Source organism: Trichosurus vulpecula, chromosome 8, assembly GCF_011100635.1.
Source record: "Trichosurus vulpecula isolate mTriVul1 chromosome 8, mTriVul1.pri, whole genome shotgun sequence".
Taxonomy (NCBI): Eukaryota; Metazoa; Chordata; class Mammalia; order Diprotodontia; family Phalangeridae; genus Trichosurus; species Trichosurus vulpecula.
The window spans coordinates 198177973-198202916 of NC_050580.1; the positions used below are offsets into that span (position 1 = coordinate 198177973).

General features: G+C 35.5%; 1 protein-coding gene across 2 annotated transcripts in view; it reads right to left on the bottom strand.

Moving 5' to 3' along the window:
* TP53BP1 (tumor protein p53 binding protein 1) overlaps positions 1 to 24944 on the bottom strand; it is a 118447-nt gene that overhangs the window by 88441 nt on the left and 5062 nt on the right. For both annotated transcript variants that reach the window (XM_036735130.1, XM_036735129.1), the window contains exons 8-12: positions 21487 to 21653; positions 18641 to 18764; positions 17891 to 17985; positions 5523 to 5731; positions 720 to 2169 (exon numbers count right to left, since the gene is read on the bottom strand). In XM_036735130.1, the coding sequence (XP_036591025.1) occupies positions 720 to 2169; positions 5523 to 5731; positions 17891 to 17985; positions 18641 to 18764; positions 21487 to 21653 (2045 nt within the window). The remainder of the gene's footprint in view (positions 1 to 719; positions 2170 to 5522; positions 5732 to 17890; positions 17986 to 18640; positions 18765 to 21486; positions 21654 to 24944) is intronic.

Consider the following 24944-nt stretch of genomic DNA (forward strand, 5'->3'; position numbering starts at 1 on the left):
CACTCTGCAAGCTTTTTTTCACATGAAATGACCTGCCAGAGCTTATAATCCCACTAACATAACCTTTGAAAAATTAAGGATACCTCAGCACTATGATGATACGTGAAAGAAGTATACTCTTACTTGCATTCTCTCAACACCACACAACATAGTTTGAAATAATTTATAATCCTGAAATAGATCCCAAAAGAAGTATGGAGAGTACATCTTTCAAGTCTTAATTTCTAAGATTCATATATGTTAAATCATATTTAGAAACTTAGTCTAATACTCTTAAAGGGAAAACAACCATTAGCAAATTATTTAATTAGGGCTCTACTATGAAGAAAAATTAAATAAATACTTATTATTTCTAGATGACTCAACTGAAAATACAGTATGGCTATGCTTCCTACCCCACTCCCACAATTTCTCCCCCTAAAAAAAAAGCAAGGTAAGTACAATTTGCTCGTTTGTAAAATTCAAGCACCTTTATCACTACAAGACAGGATTATAGTCAGTAAAGAAGACCTCAGGTTCAAAACAAATGATTACAGTTGATAATTTGCTAATTGCTATTCCCTGTTTATTAATATTTCTCCAACTTTAGCATTTAGCTCCAATAATAACCCTCAACCCTCTGTATTCCCACCTCTCAAAAAATTAATTCTGGTTAAGCTTCCCAATCCATCGCTGAATGAGCCAAAGAGTTCACATTCACATCTATGAATTGCACTCACCATTGGAGCTTTCACAGGGGCTCTGTGGACTATGGTCAGCTGCTTTCTCAAGCTGCTTGGCCTTTACTTCACTTCCAGATTCCTCTGCAGTATCCATTTGTGAATGTTTTATTAACAAATTGTCTGCTTTCTCTGGAGACCGTGGCTGCTGCTTCTCCTGTTCAGTTCTCAGTATATCATCCACTCTTTCCAAAGAAACTGGAGATTGCTGAGGTTTCTCCTCTTCAGTCTGCGATTTCAGATCCCCTTCAGATTCTTGGCTCTTCTCTCCTTTAGCATCTAGACTGCTCTTAGTACATGATTCTATTCCTGGATCAACATCCATACAAGAATGGGCACCTTCGTGTCCCTCTTCTCCCACAACAGGCTGAGAAGGAACATCAGCTGGGGTCTCATCTTTTGTGACTTTCTCTTCTATGATGACACCACAGCTTTCTGAGGTGGCCTCCTCCCAAGCCTCTTGGTCCTTCTGTTCTAATTCTTCATCATACATCTGCACTTTTTTTGGAGAATCACTGCCACTGACGCTAGTATTAACTTCCATAACTTCTTGGCACTCTTGATCTGGGATTTTCTCTTGAAGGCATAATCCTGGTGACTGAGTCTGAGTCAGACAGGGATGGAGTAGGCTACTCTCCCTGTTTTCTTTCTCTTCCTTCTGCTCCTCCTCTTGACTTTCACAAGGGGTTTCAGGAATTTCTTCAACCTCAGAAATTGAAGACCTCTCCTCTGTGTGATATTCTTTAGCCTCCATGGAGACCTCCTGATCTAATGCATTTAACTGACCCTCAGATGGAAGAGCCTCAGATGGAAGATCCTCGGATGGAAAAGCCTCAGATGGAAGAGCCTCAGATGGAAGAGCCTCAGATGGAAGAGCCTCAGATGGAAGATCCTCAGATGGAAGATCCTCGGATGGAAGAGCCTCAGATGAAAGAGCCTCAGAAAGAAGTACTTGGCTTCCTGAATCGCACGTGAAATTATCACAAACATGCTCTATCTCTTCTCTGGTTTTGCATTCAGTGGCAGAAATGATCATTTCATGTGTAGTTTTTATATCATCATCTTCTGTCTTTTTACAGTTTTCACTCGGTTCTTCTTGACTGTCTTTTATTTGGCTCACTGGTATACTAGAATTTTCTGTGGAACAAACTTTAGGTTCCAGAGTTTGAGATACAGGTTGGGTATCTTCAATCTGTGTGTTTTTACCATCTTCATCGATTTGCTGAGAAGTCAAACTCTCCATCTTTGTGGACTGACTACAATCACTTGCAGAAAGCATCAACTTACAAGATTCTCCCATCAGTGATTGCTCAAGATCTTCAGTGGGATTCTCTTCCTCAGTCTGTGAGGTCTTAGAGCACTCGACTGTGAAAGAAGAATTGCATCTATCTTCAGTGTTCTTGTCATCATTTGGTGCCTGCTCCAAACTTGGAGATGGAATAAAAATGTCCTAAGGAAAGAAAAGGTAATAAACATTATCATTTTTTCTTCACATTCAAATTGCTTTGTTTACCTATAATTCACATCAGAAATCAATGGCTCTTTTACTCAAACTACGAACCAAAAAAACTGAGTTTATAAGCACTTTGCCCATGATCACAGGGTTAAAAAATATGTGTCTAGAAAAAAAATCACAGATTTTTATACTATCAGTCTTTTTCTCAAAATAAAAAGCTACTTTCTCCTTCAGTTCCTCTGGCCAAATCACAGACATGAGCAAAACAGAATGCAAATAAAACATTTTTAAAGATAACAGACCTCTCTCTTTGAAGAAAGGGAAAACATTTAAATATTTGACTACATATGCTTACAGTTCCAATACAGTGTCATAAAGCTAAATGGACACTTTAAAAATTATGATGATGAAGAAATCAGCACAAACTCATGTAAATTTTACTGAAGGACTCTGTCTTAGGAAGAGCATTCACAGTGAAATGTGGAAAACACATAACTACTTAAACACAGAGTAAACTGTTCAGTTAAAATATACTTTTCCCAAGTTTTCATTCTTTCACAAATGAGCAATGTAACCATCTTGCATCCCAGTATTATGGCAGATGATGAATGTCATTAAGCTGATTAAAACTCAAATCAAGGACAGAGTTGACTCTAAAAGATTTTTCCTTTTGTTGTGCCATTTTGAATTTGAATTCTGAAAAGTTGTATGCCAAGCAGCTAAGATATGAATGTGCTATCATTTTAAAGTTATAATATCCAATTAGAAATCAAATAACATTACAAGATAGTCCATATACACAATGTCATTCTATATTTCAGTGCCTTGTTTTAGGAAATATACAGCTAGGTCCCAAATGCTATGAATAATAAATCCCCTAAAGTGATTGCACTATTTGAATTTGCACTGCATATTTCCATGGGGCTAGAATCAATAACCATAGTATGAATAGTACAAATGCAAATAGGGGTTTCATTATTTGCACTAATTGGGACCTGGCTATAAAGGTCACACATTTTCTTTCTTTTTTTGTGAGGCAATCTGGGTTAAGTGACTTGCCCAGAGTCACACAGCTAGCAAGTGTTAAGTGTCTCTGAGGCCACATTTGAACTCAGGTCCTCCCGACTCCAGGGCTGATGCTCTATCCACCGCACCACCTAGATGCCTCTTTAGACAGACATTTCTGATGACTACTTTTAAAATGTTCCTTATCTGCCTCCACCTAGCTAAAATATGCCTCATACTCTCCAAAATAAAATATCTCAACTTCATAAAAGAACAGAGGAACATATTCCATTTTAATATTAATAACTGGACTAGAAAAAAAAGTTGGCAAAATAAAGTTACAAAAGAGTTAGTTCCAAAAGAATACAGAAATTCTACAAGTGGAAGCTAAAACATACTGCTCTAAAATGACAATATAGCCCAAGGATGTGGCTTAGTGAAGCAAACAAAACTTCTAATAAAAATAGGGACCATGCAAAAGAGCTACCTAATTTAAAACTAAATTCTCTTCAAACTTCAGCAAAGTAAATGTTAATAAGTTTGGCATACAAATTTCCTGTGATGAGAATCTACTCATTCAATCCCAAAGTTGGGAATTTCTGGGAATGCAATGGCATTTCAAACAAGCAGAATTTAGTGAGTTCTGGATTTCATAACAAATGCTGGCCAGGGAAGGCTATTCCATCCCTTAGTCACTTCTGGTCCTCATGATCCCACAGGGGCAACATCAGTGCCATAGCATATACTTTAGCTAAACTTCATGAGGACTCTGAATGAGGAACTGTTGTGGATTGCAAAAGAATATCCAGGATTAAGTCTACGTGAGTCAACATTCAGGGTCAACTCTCAATCCAAACCAGCCAAGATCCAAATTAACAACAATCAAACAGTAACAGACTGCCCTTAAGAGTTAGTCCAAAAAAGCATTTATTAGACAGAGCTGAAAAGACATTCAGCTAGCCACATTTTAGTTGCCTTTGTCAACAAATTAATATTTATATCAATCACAAATAATGTACCAAAATCAATACGTATATTATCAAAAACTTTCAACATCTCTGAAAGAGAAATCAAGAGTATAGCTATTAATAATATACTCTATTTGTATAGTACTTTATAACTCACAAAGCACTTTTGCAAAAAGCATTGCAAAATAACTATTATCCTAATTTCACTTCTTTACCACTATCTTTAATAATCAGAATTCAAGTGATTTTGATTCAGTAGCCTAAGCTACATAAGGAAAGAAAAAACATGTTAATGAGGCAAAAAAAAGGTTGGCCTTTTAATTGGCAACAAAATAAATTCTGTAGATACTGAAAAATATATACGCTTTAACTAAACAATTCATTCTATCTTTATGTAGTTTTGTGCTTTCATTCTTCCACTGCACAAGATGAAGTCCCTTCAATAAAATACACATCTTTATGTAATTTCTAAGAGCTAGAATTTCTGTGTGCTGTCCTGTTCTTGCTATTTCTTGATTGCTAATTTAAAGTCTTATTATAACATCTGCAAACTAAAATGCATGAAATACCAAGAGCAGAGGTTCTCCTAGCAACACTAAAATAACTCTTCCATAGAGTTGTGAGAGAATAAGCACTAAGATTGAACAGATTCTTACAGTCGCTTAGATTAAACTGAAAACCTTCATTTTTATATTTCATGACTTAAAGCAGGGCTGTCCAACCTTAGGTTATCTTAGGGCTGCATTAAAATAAAATAATTATTCAAGGCCTGCACCCAGAATAAAAAATACAGTACACTAATAGAAAGTGGGGGAACGCGCGTCATCACTACGACAGGCGAAGGCAAAAAGTGAGAAGACAAACACAAAACAACAAAGCAACAACACGACAGTATAAAGGTAGGTGCATACTGACTAGTCTGCATCGTACAGATGGAACGCATCCCACAGATCTATTCAAAATTCCATGCGATATGTTCGATCCATAATACTGCTTTAAAACACCACAGAAAAATTAACATCGAGATTACTTATTAGTGATGGAATTAAAAAATCTAATACGCATTCCAAGCAAATTATTATTTTATTTTTTCATTTGTGAAAACTAAAACCCACAGGCGGGCCACATAAAATCGCACTGCGGGCTGCATGCGGCCCACAGGCCGTATTTTGGACAGCCCTGACTTAAAGCATTAAAATTTAAAAGTTGCACCAATTAAGGTATTGAACTGTTTGTGTTTGTGAAAATATGCATAAAAGTATATGTATATATCTTATTTTCCCCACTCCCATCTCAACCACCGGAAAGCATGGTAATCTGAAGAAGACTCATGTGGTAAAATAAATGGGAATAAGCACCCCTGGAAATACTTACATGAGAAAAGTCAGGTTGTGATGGGACAGGAAGTGTCTCAGAGGTGAAGAGGGGTGTGCTCTGTGATATGGGTGTTGAGGTTTGAGGGAGCGCTGTCGGCTCAGGGGGAGGATTTTCTACCTCCATTGCTTCTTCTTCTTCTTCTTCCAAGGAGTTCTTTAGAACATCTCCTTCCTCCTCAGGCATTACTGACATGTCCATTGGCTCATCTGATTTTTAAAAAGGAAAACATATCGCAAAAGAGTCAGTCACCAGCCAATGTAAATCTTATGCCACCTCAAGTTTAAGACAGGAGCCACTCATCCTGTTGACAAGCTGTGTGCCTATCAACTCTCCCCCTCCTCAAAGCATATAAAAGAAAAACTTAAAACATTTCTTGTGCCCAAAATTCATGGAACTCAGACAGTGGGGTATTTATTATTTGTACTATGAGAACAAACAAAACAGAGGGGAAATGACTGGAATTTGCCCCAAAATGAAAAAATATATATTCCTAAAATAATTTAGATGAAAACTAAATTAATATTAATTCAAAGCAAACCACTCCCTTGTGCAAGTAAATTTAATGAAGGCAATATTTGCCTAAGAAAGCACCTCTTAATAATATCCTATTTGAACAACTATGTGAACTGCCAAGTATTTTGAAGAATGGCAAATAAGTTCACCATTCTTCAAAGAGGACACTTGTATACCATTTGCTGAAACAAATTATGAGAGAAGAAATACAGACATAAAAACAAATATCACATAATACAGAAATGTGCCTATTGGGGCTCTATTAGCACTTGCCAGCTTTCCAAGTCACTCAGATGCATGTAGCACTGTCAGAAACATTACAGAGAAGAGAGGTCATTCATTCTGTCTTTGTGTCTAGCATGATGGCCGTGTCTAGACCAAAAAGAGAACTGAACTGGAACTGAACAACCACTCTTGATATTTGCTGAAATAAATATTCACTTCACTAGAACTTCCTCTTCTCCATAATCAGTCTTCTTCCAGAAATGACCATTATTTATTCTAGTTGCTGCCTAAACTGGAGTGTTCTACAACCTTACTCTTGTCAATCCACATATGTCCCTTCCAAAATTTACCCTTGCTAAACCGGCTTTGCTATGATATTAAATCCCAATGAAATGCTGAGTCATCCCTAAATTCAAACCAATAAACATTTATTAAGTAACTTCCATGTACAAGCTACTATATCAGCCACCAGAAATAAAAAGACAGTAGTGACAGAACTTCAGAGTTGGAAGGAACCACAGAGGCTATCTAGTCCAATCCATACCCCCTCTACAGAATTCCCACAACATCCTCAAATGGTCATCTAGTTTTTACTTGAAAACCCATAGTGAGGGAAAGCCCAGAAGATTCTGAAGTAGGCCATTTTTAGATTTACATTTTAAGGAAATGATGTTTTAAAGTACCAACTGTAGAAGCCACTGCATAAGCCACTGCATTTACCAGACCTTTAACCGTATTACAAAGCAATGATCATCAAAACGATTTAGTACTGGCTAAGAAATAGAAAAGAATACTAAATAAATAAACAGAATCAGTAAGCAAACGAAAACAACAGCCAGGTATTTGTGATAAATTCAAGAACATAAATCAGTTGCTAGATAAAGGACTCTCTATCTGACAGGAAGTCCTCGGAAAACTCAAAACAGTCTGGCAAAAATTAAGTTTAAAACATTTTATACCATATGCTGATATAAGTTCAAAATGAATATGAACCCTAAATATGAAAGTTAATATTCTTTTTTACAAAAACCAGAGGAAAATGGAAGGAGGATTGCTTCACAGCTATAGTTAAGGGGGAATGAGGGGGTATTTCTTAGTCAAGCAAAGGACGGAGGAAGACATAAAAGATAAAATAGACAATTTCAATTACAGAAAATCAAAAAGGTTTTACATAGAACTAAAAGGTAAGAAGTTAGAGACCTGAACAGAACTTTAGAAAAACTAGAAATGACAGGTCTCTGGCAATTACTGAATTGTAACAGAAAAGAATTTACATACTTCTAAGCTGTGCACAGGACCTTTCCCAAAACTGATCATGCATTGGGGCATAAAGACCTCAACAAAAATACAGAAAAGCAGAAATACTAAAAAGATAATTTACAGATATCAGTAAAAGTTATATTCAATGTAGGTCCCTTAAAGAAAGAATTTAAAAATAAACGCAGGCTAAATAAAATAATTTTAAAGAACTAGTGGGTCAAAGAACAAATTATAAAAATTACAGAAAATTTTATCAAATAAAATGACACACAGAAATTTACAGGATGCTGTGATAGCAATTCTGAAGGGAAATTTTTTATCTCTGAACAGTTCTATCAACAAAAGAAGGAACAAATCAATGAATTGGGCATGCAATTTTGAAAATTTAAACCACAAATCAAAGATTCCAAGCTAAATGACAATGCAGGAATTTTGAAAATTAAAAAAGATATTAATAAAGTTGAAAGCAAAAATGCCATTGAATTGACAATTAAAATTAGGACTTCCCCTCACCACCAAAAAAATCCTTAAAAAGTTACCTAACCTAATTAAAAGATATAGGAAAATCAAATTGTTCATATCAAAAATAGAAAAAAAAACTTACAACTGAAGAGGAAATAAATTATTAAAAACGTTTGTCCAATTACAATCTAACAAAATGTGTAACTCAGAGAAAATCAATGAATACTTACAAAAATATAAAATACCCAGATTATGTATTACTTAATTAACACAATATCTGAAAAAGAAATTGAACAAGTAATAAACTCCCAAAGGAAAAATCCTCCATAAAGATTCTCAAGTGAATTCCACCAAACATTCAAAAATAATTAATTCCCACACTATTAAAACTAATCACAAATGAAAGGAAGGTACTCTTCCAATCTTGATGATTCAACCATGGTCTTACCAAAACCAGAGAGAGAGAAAGCAAAAAGAAAAATGCAAACTAATACCCCCAAAAACATGGATTAAAAAAAAATTTTTAATTAAAATATAAGTAGACCACAACATATCAAAAAGACTATATACTATGACCAAGCTGGGATAAAAACAGGGATGCAGGAATGATTTAACATAAGGAAGACTATAAATATAATAAACCATGCTAATGATATAAATAATAAAGCCTATACAATTACCTCAATTGAAGCGAAAAAGGTTTTTGACAAAAGTCAACACTCATTTCTACTGAAAACTTTAGAAACAAATGGACAAATGAATCAATGACTCTTTCCTTAATATAGTAAATAGCAATTATCTAAATCCAAGAGCAAACATTATATGTAAGGGAGGAAAGTGAAGCCCTTCGAATAAGATTGGGGATAAAGCCAGGATACCCATGATCAACATTTTTTTAACATAATGCTAACTATAACAATAAAACAAGAAAAAGAATGTGAGGAAATAAACACAGGCAAACAGAAAAGAAAATCATCATTTTAGAAGATAAAATTGTGTATTTAGAAAAGCCCAGAGAGTAAACTAAAAAATTAAGTTAATAAAAAAAAAATAAGTTAATAACTTCAGCAAAGTTGTAAGACATAATATAAATCTATATAAATCATAAGTATTTCTATTTATTACCTAAAAAAATAAAATATAGCAACAAGAAGAGCTAAAAAGAGAAAATCCATTCAAAATCACTACAGGAGCTATAAAATACTTGAGAGTGTATCTTCCAAGATTCATCCACAGACTGACTATATAAACCTAACTACAAAACACCTTTTACAGAAATAAAGGCAGATCTATATATTGGCAAAATATACAGGATGTCCATAAAGGCCCTGTGCAATTTAAAATAGTTGTAACTTTGCAACTATATGTGATGATTAGAAAGCTTGATGTATCTAGTTTATTTTTGTCTTTAAAAACTTTATATTTATTTTATTTTTACTTTTAGAAATTCAACTTAAAAATTACTTATTTTTTCAGGATTACTGTTGACCCATGGCTTCACTAGAAGAGAAAGTAAACTTGTTCTTTGGTTAGCTGAACTAAAATCTACTAACCGTCCAAAGAAGGTTCAGAACCCAGTACAAGAAAGAAGCACCACAAAGGAATTCCATATCCAAGGGGATGAAAACATGTGATGTGATTGCTGGCATTACTGAAAATCAGCTTGAAAATGTTTTCCACGCACTACAGAATTGTATCACCCTTTGTATTAGTAATGATGGTGGACGTCTTGAAAATTAACAAGAACAATAAAAAAATTAAGAGTTTCTTCTTTCTTTTGCTTTTTACAGATTCTTTCTATCACATACAGTTACAAAGTTACAACTATTTTAAGTTGCACACGGACTTTATGAACACCCTGTATATACCAACTACACATGGGTATGTTAAGCCAACGTAATAAAAATGCCAACATTAGCTAAATTAATTTTTATTCAGTCCCTGGGGACTAAACTGGGATAAAAATAACAAAATTCATCTGAGGGAAAAATTGGTCAAGAATCTCAAAAGAAATGGCAGGGGGCCCCAAGCCAGTGGACCTAGCAGTACCAGATTTCAAACTATACTTCTAAAGCAGTAATCATCAGATCTATTTGATCCTGGCAGAAAAGAGAGGTTGATTGGTAGAACATATTAGACACACAACATAAAAGCAAACAAACACAACAGCAAAGTCCAGTTTAGGAAAAGGCCTTGCTATTTGACAAAAACTGCTGAAAAGACTGGATAGGAGTCAGGCAAAAATTAGATTTTTATCAATACTTCATACCTTATAACAAAATTAAGCTCCAAATGGATACATAAGATATAAAAAGTCATATTAAAAACAAATTAGAAGAACAAGGAAAAAAATTACCTTTCCTACCTATGGAAAGGATAAGTATTCATAAATTAAAAAAAGATAGGATCACACAAGGTTAAGTGGATGGTTTTGATTATACAAAATTAAAATTTTTTGCATAACAAATCTAATACAGTAAGAGTTGCAAGGGAAAATGGTAAACTGGAGAAGGGGGGGAAACTTTTGCTACAAGTGTCCCTGATAAAGGTGTCATTTCCAAAATAGTTAAGGAAGTGCTTTAAACTTATAAGACTAACAGCCATTCACTAATTGATAAATAGTAAAAAAAAATAGGAAGCAGTTTTCTGAGGAAGAAATTCAGGCTATCAACAATCATAATAATTAGAGAAATGCAAATTAAAACAAGTCTGAGATCCTACCCCATACCTAGACTGGCAAACATAACAGTTAAAAGAGGAAAATGACAGATGTTAGAAAAACTGTGGGAAAACAGATATGTGAATGCACTGTTGGTAGAGCTACAAATTCATCCAATCATTCTAAAAAACAATTTGGAATTATGTCTAGAAATTACCAAATTCTGACTACCTTTCAATCTACATAGGTCCATACCTCCAAAAAAAATCAAGGAAAAGAGAAAAGGGATATCTATATGTACAAAGATATTTATAGCAGCTCTGTTCATGGCAGCCCAAAACTGAAAACTAAGGGGGTGTCCTCCTATTGGGGAATAGCTAAACAAATTGTGCTATATAAATGTAATGGATTATCATTGTGCCCTAAGAAATGATAAAATGGACAATTTCAGAGGAAATTGGGAATGCCTTTATGAATAATGCAAACACAACTAGGAGAATAATTCATACTATGATAAGAACATTATGTAGAAGAGCAGCTTTGAAAGACTTTAGAACTCTAATCAATACCATGATAAACCAAAAATCCAAAGGAATGAAGATGAAATGTAACACTCACCTCTTGACTGACAGATTAGGAAGTTGAGACACCGGGGGAGACATACATTTTTGGACCCAGTTAACATGGGAATTTGTTTTGCTGTACTATGTAGATATGTATTGAAGAATTTGTTATTTTTTTGTAATGCATTTAATTGCGGGGAGAGCATTTTGGGTTGGAGGAAAGATAGTAAGGACAAAAAGGGTTTTACATGAACAAAATCAAAAACGAAAGAATAAAGGCAGAAACCGGCAAGTAGGAAAAATATTTGTTTCAAATGTTACAAGAAAAAGTCTCACATCATTCATACAAATATACATATGCAACTGACACAAATATATAACCAAGAGCCAATAGATAAGTGGTCAAAGGATATGAACAAACATTCCTCAAAAGAAAAATTGCAAATTACAAATAACCACATGAAAAGATGCTCCAAATTACTAATATTAAGAGAAATATTAAATGAAACAATTCTAAGGTTTTACCTCACAAATTGGCAAATTGGTAAAGACGACAAAAAATACAAAAAATCAATATAAGAAGGACTAAGGGAAGACAGGCACACTAATACACCATTGGTAGACTATGAACTGATCTAATTGCCCTAGACATCAATTTGAAATCACACCGGAAAAGTGACAAAACTGTTTATAGCCTCTGACCCAGCAATCCCACCATTAGACATATATCAAAAGGAAGTCAGAGACATAAACAAAGATCAGTTATATACCAAAATTTCATAGTGGCTCTCTTTGTGATAGCAAAGACTAGAAATAAAATGATTGTCCATTAATTGGAGAATGGCTGAAAAAACTGTGTTTTATGAATATAACTGGAATATTATATACAGTAAGAAACTACAAATGGAATTCAGAGAAACCAAGAAGATTTCTATGAACTAATTTAGAGTAAAAATTAGCAGAACCAAAAGAATAACTACAACAAAAATAAAAAGATCACTAAAATAAGTCAAATTAAGTGGGAAAAAAAAATGGCACCAGAGGACAAATAAGGAAACAGTTCCTTTCTCACAACAAGGAGGCCAAAGCAGAATGTTATAAACAGTACCAGATATAGTCACTTTATTGGATGTTTTTGTATAATTGTTTTTCTGTTTACAAGGGAGAATTTAATCTGGAGGAAAGAAGGTGTGTATTTTCAGAAATGACTGATATAAAGACAAAAGGCATGAATAAAATTTTAAAAAATAAAGCAGAAAGAGGTCCCAAAACCAAAAGTAAAAGTTTTTGAAAGGTCTTTTTCCCCCTTTTCTTAAAAAATAATATAAAATCTCAGCAATACAATGATCTAAGACAATTTCAAAAGATTCATGATGGAAAATGCTATCCACATCCAGAGAAAGAACTATGGAGTCTGAATGCAGATCAAAGCATACTATTTTCTCTCTTTTGTTTTTTCTTTCTCATGGTTATTCCCTTTGATTCAGATTCTTCTTTACAACATTACTAATGTGGAAATATGTTTAATATGACTGTACAAGTATAGCCTATATCAGACTACATGCCATCTTGGGTAGGGGGGAGAGGAAGGAAGAGGGAAAAATTTAGAACACAAAATCTTATAAAAGTGAATGTTGAAAACTAAAAACAAATAAATTTTTTAAAACAGTAATAATATAAAATCTAGAGAGGATTCTATTATATCCCTTACAAGTCCTTTTTCAAGTACTGAGCGGACAAGTAACATATAACTGGTATCACAAATTTTGGAACAAAGTCTACCATTACCCACCTCATAGCGATACAGGATCTATGGCCAGAGACTTAATAGGGATGTATGTTGAGGGATGAGAGGGTAAAAAGAAGTAATAAAGGAAGGGGAGAACACTGTACTAATAATTTTCTGATAAAATTTCAGAGAAGTAAACACCTAAAATGAGTTGTAAAGGAAAACAAAGACTCTGAAAAGTAGAGACAGTACTAAGCATATTCCAAGAATAGGATAAACTTGTTCAAATAAATGCACAGGCAGGAGATAGGATGTGAAGTTTGGGAAACTGTTTCTCTTTCCAACCTCCCAAACTAAGGGACCCTTTCCCTGCATTTCAACTTAGTGCTCCTGAAATGTAGCCTTTATGACAGTATTGTCACTGTACTATACATTGTAGAACACTGTCTTTTTTGTCTTTATTATCATTAAAAAGAATTTATCAAATTCTATATCCAATACATATAAAGCATTGTTCTGGTCCTACATGAAGAAAGCCACATTGACACAATCTTTTCCTGTGATATACGCTAAGGCAGATGATGACACAGATAAACAGAAAAAGGGGTTAAGTATCAATAAAAATATATGCAAACACCATTTGAATATATTTAAAATGCTATCAACTCTTGACTGAACACACAATATGGAAAAGTAGTAGTTTGGATGTTCCAAAATTAATTTATAACTATGCATTCTGAATCAAAGAAAAAAACATACTAGGAAAAAAATCTTTCGGTAGATATTTCCAATATGAGACGGGCAGTACAATGTAATGGAAAGGCTATTAAAGTTGGAATCAAAAGAAGACCTGGATTCAAATCATGCCTCTGGTGTTTACTAGCTACATGACCTTGGTTAAATCATTTAACTTCTCTGAGTCTCATTTCACTCACCTATAAAATGGGGGGGGATATCTACAATACATACTATAGGCAAAGTACTATATAAGTATCAATAATTATTACAAAAGTCTTATCTAAAAGCTGTAAGAATACACAAACATCGATAAACTTAAGAGCCATACTTCCATGAGTAATTGATCCAAAAACAGAAACAAGCAGTATTTGAAATAATTAAGATTATCAATAACTATATGACTGTTTAAACTCTGAAAAAATGAGACAAATGCAAATCAAAATAAATGAAAAACCACTGAACCATTCAACTGCAAAAGACAATTAAACTGTACAATTCAATCCTGGTGGGGCTATAGAAAAAACATTTTCTTATGCCATTTGTCAAGCCATGAATTACAGCAATCTTTCTGAAAAGCATGTGGAGCTATACAGTAAGAGTTATAAAGCTGTCCATACCCTCTGATCCAATGATTCCTCTACCAGGCCTATATCCCAAGAATTTTATTAAAGGGAGGGGAAAGACCTGTCTAAACAAAAACATTCTAAGTAGCAATATCTGTAAACAGCAAAAAACTAGAAAGAACCCAAAACTGAAGCATGGCTGAACAAACTGTAGTATATGAATAGAATGGAATATTATTACCCCATGATAATAACTGAAATTTTTATATAACACTTTAGACTTTGCTATGCACTTCACACCTGAACTCACTTAAGCCTCACAACAACCCTGATAAGTGGTTACCTCAATTATCATCCCAATTTTATGGATGAAGAAACTGAAGCTCAAGGAGTTTAAGTGATCTGCCCAATATCACCCAGCCAGCAAGCGCTTCAGGTAACATCTGAACATCTGAACATCTGATATGAGAAATGACAACAATGAAGACTACAAGGAAATATGAGGAAAGAAACTAATGCTCATTGAAGACAAAAAAAATGAAAACAAGAAGTACACTGTGAGTTTGTAAACAGTGACAGACAAAAACTAAAAGCAGCAATAAAATCTTGAAAAATACCCAAGAAAAGAAAAAAGTCAGAAGGAAATAAGACAACTTTTCAAAAAATTATAAAAGTCTAAGATTTAATATACAAAGTTTTTTTAAATTCTTGTTTGTATAAATTACATTTTGATTGATTTGTTGATGGTTAAGTTTACAATTTTTTTAAAAACACTTTAAAAAAAAAAAAGAGAGAATGCCCAGCATAGAACTTTGTCTTTTAATCTAGCTTTGGATTTTTTTAAAGCAACTTTGACCTTTTATTTTTAACCCAAGACTTACCTAATCACGTTTTACTAGTATTTCCTCAGCAGACAACAATCAATTACAGAGGGAAAGAAATCAAGCAGCCAAATTCAGCAGCCAAAAAAAAAAAAAAAAAGCCTACCTGCACTTAAATTTTGTCATACTTGCCAAAGAGTTAAATTTTTTACATTATGTACAAGCACCAATAGCAGCACCTAAAGAGGGAGCTATGGAATTGAACACTGAATTTAAAGTCAGGATACCTGGTTTCAAAATCCCAGCAATTCAATTAAATTCAAGAAGCATTTACTAAGGACATATTATGGGCCAGGCACCATGCTAACCTTTGTGGCTACAAAGAAAAACGAAATCATCATGGAGCTCACATTCTACTAGGGAAAAACAACATGTACAAAGGTGAATAAACACAAAACATACACAAAATAAACACAAGTAATTTTGGTTTGGGGGCCAGAATAAGAGGGTAAGAATCAAGACAGGCCTCGTAGAAGCGGTGGCATTGCCCATAAGCTATAAAAGTAGTTAAGGTTCAAAGAGGCAGTAAAGAAGGAAAGCATTCTAGTTATGGGAGAGACAGCCTCTGCAAAGGCTTTGAGACAAGAAACTTAATGTTGCAGATGAGGAATGAGAAGTAGGCCCGTTTGACTGAAATAGAGTGAGTGAAGTGAAGTACTGTGTAATCAATCTAGAAAGCGTTTTGAATGCCAAACAGAGGAGTCTGTATTTTTCCTAGAAGCAACAAGAAGCCACTGAAGCTTACTAAACAGGGAAATTACATGGTCAGGCCTATGTTTTAGGAATATCGATTTAGTGGCTATATGGAAGATGGATTGAACAGAGGAAATATCAGATGAAGGAAGATCAATCATAAGGCTCTTGCAGGAGAGAGAAACAACTCTGAAATTCTTAGGGATTCTAATCAAGACAATGGACCCAACCATAGTTGCAGATGATGAACTACACAAACCACCTCCAGAAAGGTGGAGTGAAGTGAAATAGAAGTGGAGTGGAGAGCACAGTGAAACATCTTTTTTATGACATGGATAGTGAAGGAATTTGTTTTGCTTGACTATACATGTCTGTAATGGCTTTGTTTCCCTTGCTTTCTCAATGAATTGAAGAGTGGAGGTAAAAGAGAGAGAATTCAGAACTGAAAATGAAATTGAATTAAAAATTTTAAAGGCTAGTGCAATAGTCAAGACATGAAGTGATGAAGGTGATGATTAGTAAATTAGGGTTGCCGAACAAACAGACCTTAGAAATGATGTGGAGGTAGAATCGACCAGACTTGGCAAATGAATTGATAGACGATGGGGTTGGGAGAGTGAAGAGTCAAGGCTAGCAATTAGTAAATCTGAATGACTAGAATGAAGGCACTCTCAAATGAAATAGAGAGGTTAGGAAGAATCGGTTTAGGAGAAAAGATAATGAGATCTGTTTCAGACATGCTGAGCTTGAGATGAACATGACGCATCCGGTGGGAATATCTAGAAGACAGCAGAAGACAAACTAGAGAGATGAGGACCACAAAGATTTGGGAGTCATTTGCATAAAAATGACAGCTGAACCAATGGAAGCTGACAACCATCAAGAAAATTAAGAGAAATGGACCCTAGAAAGAGCCTGAGCAAATCACTTGACCTTTCCGAGCTTCAGTGTCCTCATACGTAAAATGATGTTATCCTATATTATCTAAGTCCCTTCTACCTCTACAATAAAAGAGATCATTTATAAATGAGGTAACTCATGAAGTAAGGCACTTCGTAAAACTTATAGCACTATATAAATGTTAATTATTATCATCAAATCCTACGATTCTAAGGTGAAGGTGAAAGGTGAAAATCCTACCTTCTAATTTATCAGAAGAGAACTTGTGGAGGTGGCGGGATTTCAGGAGCAATTTGAATGCTAGAAGGATAGGAGTTTGGCAAGATGTTGGGCTTAGAGAAGGAAATGAAATAATAGTAAGAGATAGAAACAAAAGCTTTTGCTCATGAGAAATAGTAAAACAAGGCAGAGCAGTAAAGAAAAATAAAGAAAATTCAGGATAGCACAATGTAGCCTAGTGAAAAGTCCTTAAAAACTGAAGAGGAAGACTGTAGTCCAAAGGAATAAAAATATTCAGAGTCTCTGTTAAGTCTTCAAGGATGGTAATGAATTAATCAGGAAGTCCTTCTACCTTCTCTGGATGATCCTTTTGCAAAACAAGATACTCCTAATAGTAGTATTAAGATCCCAAAGAAGTCAAGAAGAACACTTCTTATGTAACATATTCACATATCCCTACAAACTATTGGACCTGTGGTACTAAGCTTTGCTCTCTTTTATTATTTTTAAACTTAAATTTTAATTATTTCTAAAACTAGGGGTTTTTTATTTTAATTATTTTTAAAACTAAGTTTTTTCACCCAGTTCATGTTTTATTTTCCTAATATCAGAAGAATGAGGAGCGCTAGAAAAGCAAAGAACTGAAGGAAGCATTGCAAGTAGGCCATGTCCCTGATGGATGAATTTATTTTGTACATACTTATGAATGTACATTTCATCTCCCTGAATTGAATGTAAGTTACTTGAGAGCAGGGTATGTTTCATTTTTATCTGTGTAGTCCCAATGCCTCACAAAGAACCTGACTTAAAGATCTGTTGACTTATGGAGTGAATATGAATTAATCAATGCAGCCCTCTGGCAGCTACAGGGAAATTAAAAACTCTAGCACTATAAAGGTTTGCATCCCTTCTTCTAGTCAAACTATTCTGGGATAAAAGTACATAAATAAAAGTTCTCACCTTTTACTTCTTCTTGCTCTGTTGGACTGCTAGGGACAATAAAAGGGGTAGGTTGGAAAGCATCGGGTGAAGGAGCAACAAGATCTGGTGAACTCCTATATAGAGAAAGTTAACAGGTAACTTTTACTAACAGTTTTTTTCTCTAACAGCATCTAACCTGAAGCAAACAACATTAAGAATACTCTAGCATGGTAAGTCTTTCCCATTTCAAACATTTCAGAAGACATAATAAACAAACAAGAATGTAAGCAAGAGAAAGTAAGTGACCTAGACATAAAGACACTAGACCTGGAAAGCACAAACTACTGCTAAAATGTCTTTCTTACCAACTAAGAACATGAAGTTTTTTTTTCAAAGAATTGGAAAGCATTGTGGATGTTTACAAACACTACTCTCCATCTCTATACTACCATGAGGGCAAAAATGAATAAAAGATTCCCATTCACTATCACTTCTTATTCAGTCTGTGCTATGGAGAAGAGAAAATATAAGCCTGTGCTTAGTTAAGAATTCAGAAACAGGAATACCTATTTTGGATATATGACTTTCCCTAAATAAAAGGGAAAAGCCTTGCACCATTTTTTTTTCAGCAGGTACAATCTTTGGATTCATACAAACACTAGCGATACCCTGAGATGGGAAGGCAGACCTTAAACCTTTCTAAGTTTGTAAAAGAATGCTAATTAGCCTTTTCTCACCACTGACCCTCATACACATGCTTCGCCATCATGCCAATTTCCTGCTACTTACGTAGTGGCGCTCTCCTGCATGAGAGAACCCTGGCCAGAGAGATGCAGAAGTTTCAAAGTGGTAGCTGGTGTGGAAGCCAAAGAATACCCATCTTCCACACTTGGAGCGGGGCAATTATCAGGAGCTAGGCAGGAAAAGGAAAGATACCTATTTAAGTTTCTCAAACAAATACAACTGAAGTTTCAGAAGGCTACTCTTAGCACTCTAAAAAATAATTCTGATTTCTAATTTATGTTCCTTAGGGCAGCAATTATTTTAATACCTAAAGCATAAAATGATTGTGATAGAGCACTATTGTGCTATATGATGAGGGTGATGGCTTCAAACATGAGGAAACCTACATGAACTGATGCAGAGTGAAGTGAGAAGAACCAAGAGATCACTGTACATGGTAATATTGTAAGTGCAGTATTGTAATAATTATCAACTGTGAAAGACTTAGCCACTCTGATCAATACAGTGAACCAAGAAAATACTAAGGACTCATGAAAAAAAATGCTATCCACCTCCTGAGAAAGAACTGATAAACTGAGTGCAAACTGCAATACAGTTTCTTCATTTTCTTTGCTTTTTTGGTACAATATGGCTAATACAGAAATGTTTTGCATGATTCCAAATATATAATTGATGTCATATCACTTGCCTTCTCAGTGAAAGGGGTGGGGGGGTGAGAGGGAAGGGAAGAACTTAGAACTCAAAATTCTAAAAACAGAATTAAAAATATATTTCTTAAAACTAAAGTATAAACATTGCAATCCCAATATAAAACAAGACTAGGTATATTAAAAACACACATATATTAATAAAGCTCTTTTGACAAAGACTCAAAGAGAGGCAACAGGATAAATTTTTTCTAACCTTGCACTCAGGGTGTTGGCTTAGGTTAGAGTTGGCAAAATCTCTACCTTTGGTCCTCGTGTTTCTAGTTTCTTCTGTTTCTGATACACACTAGCAACAGATTTGTAGTAGCTACACATAAGCTTTCAAAAAACTACCCTTAGGTTAGAAGGATACTTAGTCCATATTATAGATGAGAAATTTTAAAGCATTATAATATCCCAGGTGTGAGACCTTTATTAGTAAACAGAAATAAAAAAGATGCAGCACACCTAATCCTCTTGCACTAAATCCACCGTATCATTGCGAGCAATCGACCCATCATGCTTCAACGTTTCAGAAAGGATGAGACTAACATTTGCAGTTAATTACCTCATAGGGCTGTTGCGAAGATAAATTAAAGAACTACAAAGCATTTTTAGAATGCTACATTACCCTAAATTATTTATTTGCCTTCAAAGTAACTAAGCCACTTTGTCCAAACAACAAAATGGAGTTTTCAATTGGCAAGCATATGAAGACCTTTATATAACTGCTCCAAATTATATTTTAAAAGGTTTGCCAAACTTGGAGTTGAGAGCCTAAGGAAAAGAGAATTCCTAAAAGAGTTATAAAAACGGTTACTGAAGAGTCAAAATAAGTATTTTTGCAGTGACAAAAACAAGCTGCAAACTCAATGACTGGGACAAGGCAATCTACTCCCATTTGGAAGCCATGAATTTGGAGTCAAAGGACCTGGGGTCAAGTCACTTAAGGTGTCTCAGTTTCAGCTTCATCATCTATATAATAAAGTGGTTGGACTAGATAACACTCGAAGATTCCTTCCACCTCTAAAGTTGGGATCCGATGATCTTTTCTCTTCCAGACCTGAAAATCTGCTGGGATAGTAAACTACAATGCTTTGGCAGTGGTGATGTCTACAAACAGAACTGCAGCCTTTTTTTAAGTTAGCAGAGGACTGATGTGAGACATGAAATGATACTAGAAACTTCAGAAACCAAGAAGTGTATGTAAGACCACTATCCTAAATTTTTAGAGAGCTGGCAAGGGCACTAAATTCAGTTCATTCTTGACAAGGTTCTTGCTAATGTGTATAGATAGCTACGGTGATTTATAACTAGACTTCAGCCTTATCTTCCACAGCACAGATTTACTCAAAAGAGGCTGATTCACTATTGTTGCTACAGACCCAGGTTCTCAAATGCCTTCTGCTCCATATTTAGGTATGAGGACACATAAAGAATAGTCTTTGTATAATCAGGAACTCTCTTTTCATTTTGCTTCAGATCACTGAGAGACCACTGAGCTCGAAGCAGTGATTCACTGAGCCAACTACTATGGAATTCAGGACGCTTTACTGACAATCTCAGTTTTGACGCTTTCTTAAAATTAAACCTCAATTTCCTTCAATGTCAAACACTGTTATGGAGATAATATTAGAACAAGTAGATTGTCTAATTAAGTACTTATATTCACAGTATATTATATAGATACACATATACAGTACATCAAGTGCCATAAAAATTAACAGCAATAATTATCTAGAAAGTCCTCAATGTTTAGCTAAGAATACATTTTCTTTCAGAATGGTATTTCTTGAATCAAAGCCTCTATCACAAATATTCCCATTCTAATCAGCATATTCCTTTAAAACCAATGTTTCTCCCATCTTGAATCAGTTATGTCAAATGAAAAGGATGTAGTATCAGCACAAAATTTTTTAAGTTTGAATCTTGAGGAAAATGTAAGCAAACACACAAAGGGGTCTGTGATTTTGTCTTCGTGGGCAACTTCCAGTACAGGAAATCCCTCCCCCAACAACTCATCTGTGACCTGGGAGCTAAGTCTCAGGGAGTCATCTGAGACAGGCAGAGGTTAACTGACCTACCCAGGTTTGTACAGCTATTGTGTCAATAAGGAGTTGAGTTCAGGTGTTCAGGACTCCAAACCTAGCACTCTCTCCCCTGTACTACCCTGCCTCAAAAATAAGAGAAAGGCACTGAGCATACCTGTTCTACCACTCTGCTCAAACATGTCTTCCTGAGTTGACAAAATCTCAGACTCAGGTGATTTCTGAACTTGCAATTCACCTTCCAGCAGTTCCTGGGCAGAAAGTTGGATCTTGGCTTCCATATAGGTAAGAGGTACTTGTGGAATAGAAGGCATATTCTCTGACCTGCAAAATTCAGATCAATAAAATAATTTCTAAATTCAAATACTTCAACCTTTTATTAAAAAGTCTAAGTAAAAAAATTTTTTTTAAATTCCTGGACATGTAAACAATAATATTCCCCATAGGGCGTATAGCTCCTCTTAAAGCTGTATTTACTAGAGCCTGGACCTGAGATTTCACTTGGTAAAGGGAGCTTTCAGGGAGAAAACTCCCTCTACCAATGCAGATGGGTAGCTGTTCAGACACCTTATAGTCTTAGAGAGACTCCCTAGGATACTGAGTTAAGTGACTTGCTCAGAGTCAAAAAGGCATTATGGATCTGAGGCAAGACCTGAAGCCAGGTCTTCCTGAAACCAAGAATTTTATTCACTTCACCAAGGTGTTTTTTAACTACTAGCACATAAGTAGATGAAAATATAAAAAATGCTTCTACAAAGGGCAACAGTTCACCTGGAGAAAACTTACATCACCTACCTGGCCCTAGTTTCAACACCTTTCATACAATCTCTCGTATGACAGCTTAAGGAGGAAATCTCTGTTCAGCTCTGCTGGCTACTGTCTCATTTCAAGTGTAGTTTTGTCTGGGAGAAAGTGTCACTTACCGTTATATTTGTTGTTACAGAGAGATGGGACTAGCACTCCAGAACTATATTACAGTGATAACAATTTGGAATTATGGTCCCAGAAGTGTCCTGGATCCTTTTCTCTTCTCTGACTAGACTCCAACAGAAATCTCTTCTACACCCACGAATTCAACCATCATCTATACACAGTTAACTCATAAAGCAAAAATTCTGTCCTAACTATTCTTCTATACTCCAGCCTTCCACTGCCAATTGCCTGCTGCATATACCCACCTGGCTTGGCATCCCACTGGCATCTCAAACTCAACATACCCAAAACTGAAAGATAATAATTTGCATATTAAGCCTACCATTTCTCTAAAATTCCCTATTTCTTTTAAGGGTACCACCATCCTTTCAGTTACCCAGTTTCACAACTGTAAATTTCTCCCTCTTCCTCAACACCAATACCAAACAGTTGCCAACCCTTATAGAGCCTACCTCCACAAAATCTCTTTCATCTGTCCATTGCCTCTCTATGCAGCCACCCCAGTTCAAAAGCCCTCATCACCTATTACCTGATTTCAACAGCCAATTAAAGACCCAGTTGGTCCCTCTGCTTCTGTGTCTCTCTTGTTCAACACATCCCCTAACTACGCAGCTGTTACAATAAGCTAAGGCATAGTTCTGATCATTCTACTCTGCTATTCAAAAACCTTTAGAGGTTCCTTACTGCCTCTAGGATAAATACAAACTCTTTAGCTTGGCAGTTATAGACTTCAACAGTTTTGTTCAAATCTACCTTTCCAGATTAACTTCGCATCACTCCCCTTTTACAGAAGCTATATTCCTACAAATCTGGGCTCTTAGTTGGCCTCCAAAGTTGCTGTTTTATCTTCCATCTCCACACATTCACAGGTTGTCACCATTCCTGGAACACATTCCATCCACACCTCTGCCTCTTAAAATCCTCATATTCCTCTCAAGTGCTACCTCCTATGATTCCATTCATGATTTTCATGATCCGCTCCAATTTCAGCATTCTCTCCTTCCCAAATTACCTTGGCTTTACTTATCTCTTCCCAAGGTGTGTTCCTCCAGGAAGGTCACTGAAAGCAGGGATTGTCCTGCTTTTATTATTTTATTCTCAGGACAGTGCATATAGTAGATATGTAAAAACTGCTGAATGGAGTAGAAGAAACTTTTACTTAATCCCAGAAGGGAGTTTCTGTTATAAATGCTGCTACTCATCACTTTTTGTGATAGCTAAGAATTAGAAACAAAGTAGATGTCCATCGACTGGGGAATGGCTAAACAAACTGTGGCATATGAATATAATGGAATACTATTATGCTGTAAATAATGATGTGTGTGATGAATACTGTACAGAGAAACATTGAAAGCTCTAAATGAACCGATGCAGAGTGAAGGAAGCAGAGCCAAGAAAACAATTCAAACAGTAACGACAAAGTAAATGGAAAGAACGACGACACACCAAAAAAACCAAATATGAAAATTACAACAATTAAACAGGACTCGAATGAAGAGAGATAAGAAGACGCTCCCAACTTATCCCTTCATGAGGATGGGAGGCCCACAAGTGTTTTCAATATATCAATAAGCTCTCTGGGAAGGGAAGGAGGAAGGATACATGAGAAAACTATGGTGATGTTAAAAATAAAAAATATCAATAAAAACTTACTTCTTTAAAAAGTCCTGCTACTAAAGTGTCCTCTGGCCCCTCCTTCCTACAGCCACTCCTGCTACCTTCTGTTGAGTCCTCCCCGTCTTACCTATCACACATATGCCCAAAGTTCTCCTAAAGCAGGTTCTCTTCCTCTTTCTTCATAGCTTACTGCACTGACTCCTTTATGTTGTGACCACAGGATCTTGCCAGCTTCCAAACTAACCTATAACAGAACTTGTTAGAACATAACCTTCTGAGGGTAGCCCAAAGAAAAATCCCATTATTCCAAAAGCTTTCCTGCACAAAAAGCAGCTTCTCTCTGGTTCGAGCTCTTATAGGTTCTTGTGCAGTCGCTCTTTCACACTCTCACACTCGCTCTCTCTCACTCTCTCTCTCTGAAAAGACAGGTTTTTAAAGGCCCACCTCTCCAACTATTATTATTCCCACTATTTCCAGGGATATGCAAACTATTGCTGGCCAAAAGTACAGATATTAAGGTCCCAGCAATCATGGTAGACAGGGACATTTCCTAAACTCTAATCTTACTAGTCAAGACTGGAGTCCAAAATTTGCCACAGATTTCTGAAAGTGCATATCCTTGCAGTCTGCCCAGAAATTGTCAGTCTAAAGAAAAGCTAAGAATCAGAAGATAGCTAGGAGTCCCTTGGATTATAGAAAAGGCATGCTTTCATATGCAGCAAAGGCCCAATATATCAAAGAGTACTGCAAATCTCCCAAACTATATACCTGCCTATATGCAGCAATAGTCAGGGTGGAAAAAAGTTGCAGACACAGAACTTCAAGTCATGTTAGGACTGGCAACAGTGTTAGGTGGCTAAAAATCTAATGTCAACCCTAAAAGCCAAATGGAGTTCCTATACTCTAAAAATGGCTTGATTCCCTGACAGTGTATGATAAACTCGAGAGTTTAAAAAAAATTACATCAACTTAGAGACTCTAAAATTTTGATTTTTTTTGTTTTGCATGCAAAATGAAATAGCCTTGTAATACGCTAAAAGATGCAAGGTGAGGGCCAATGACAAT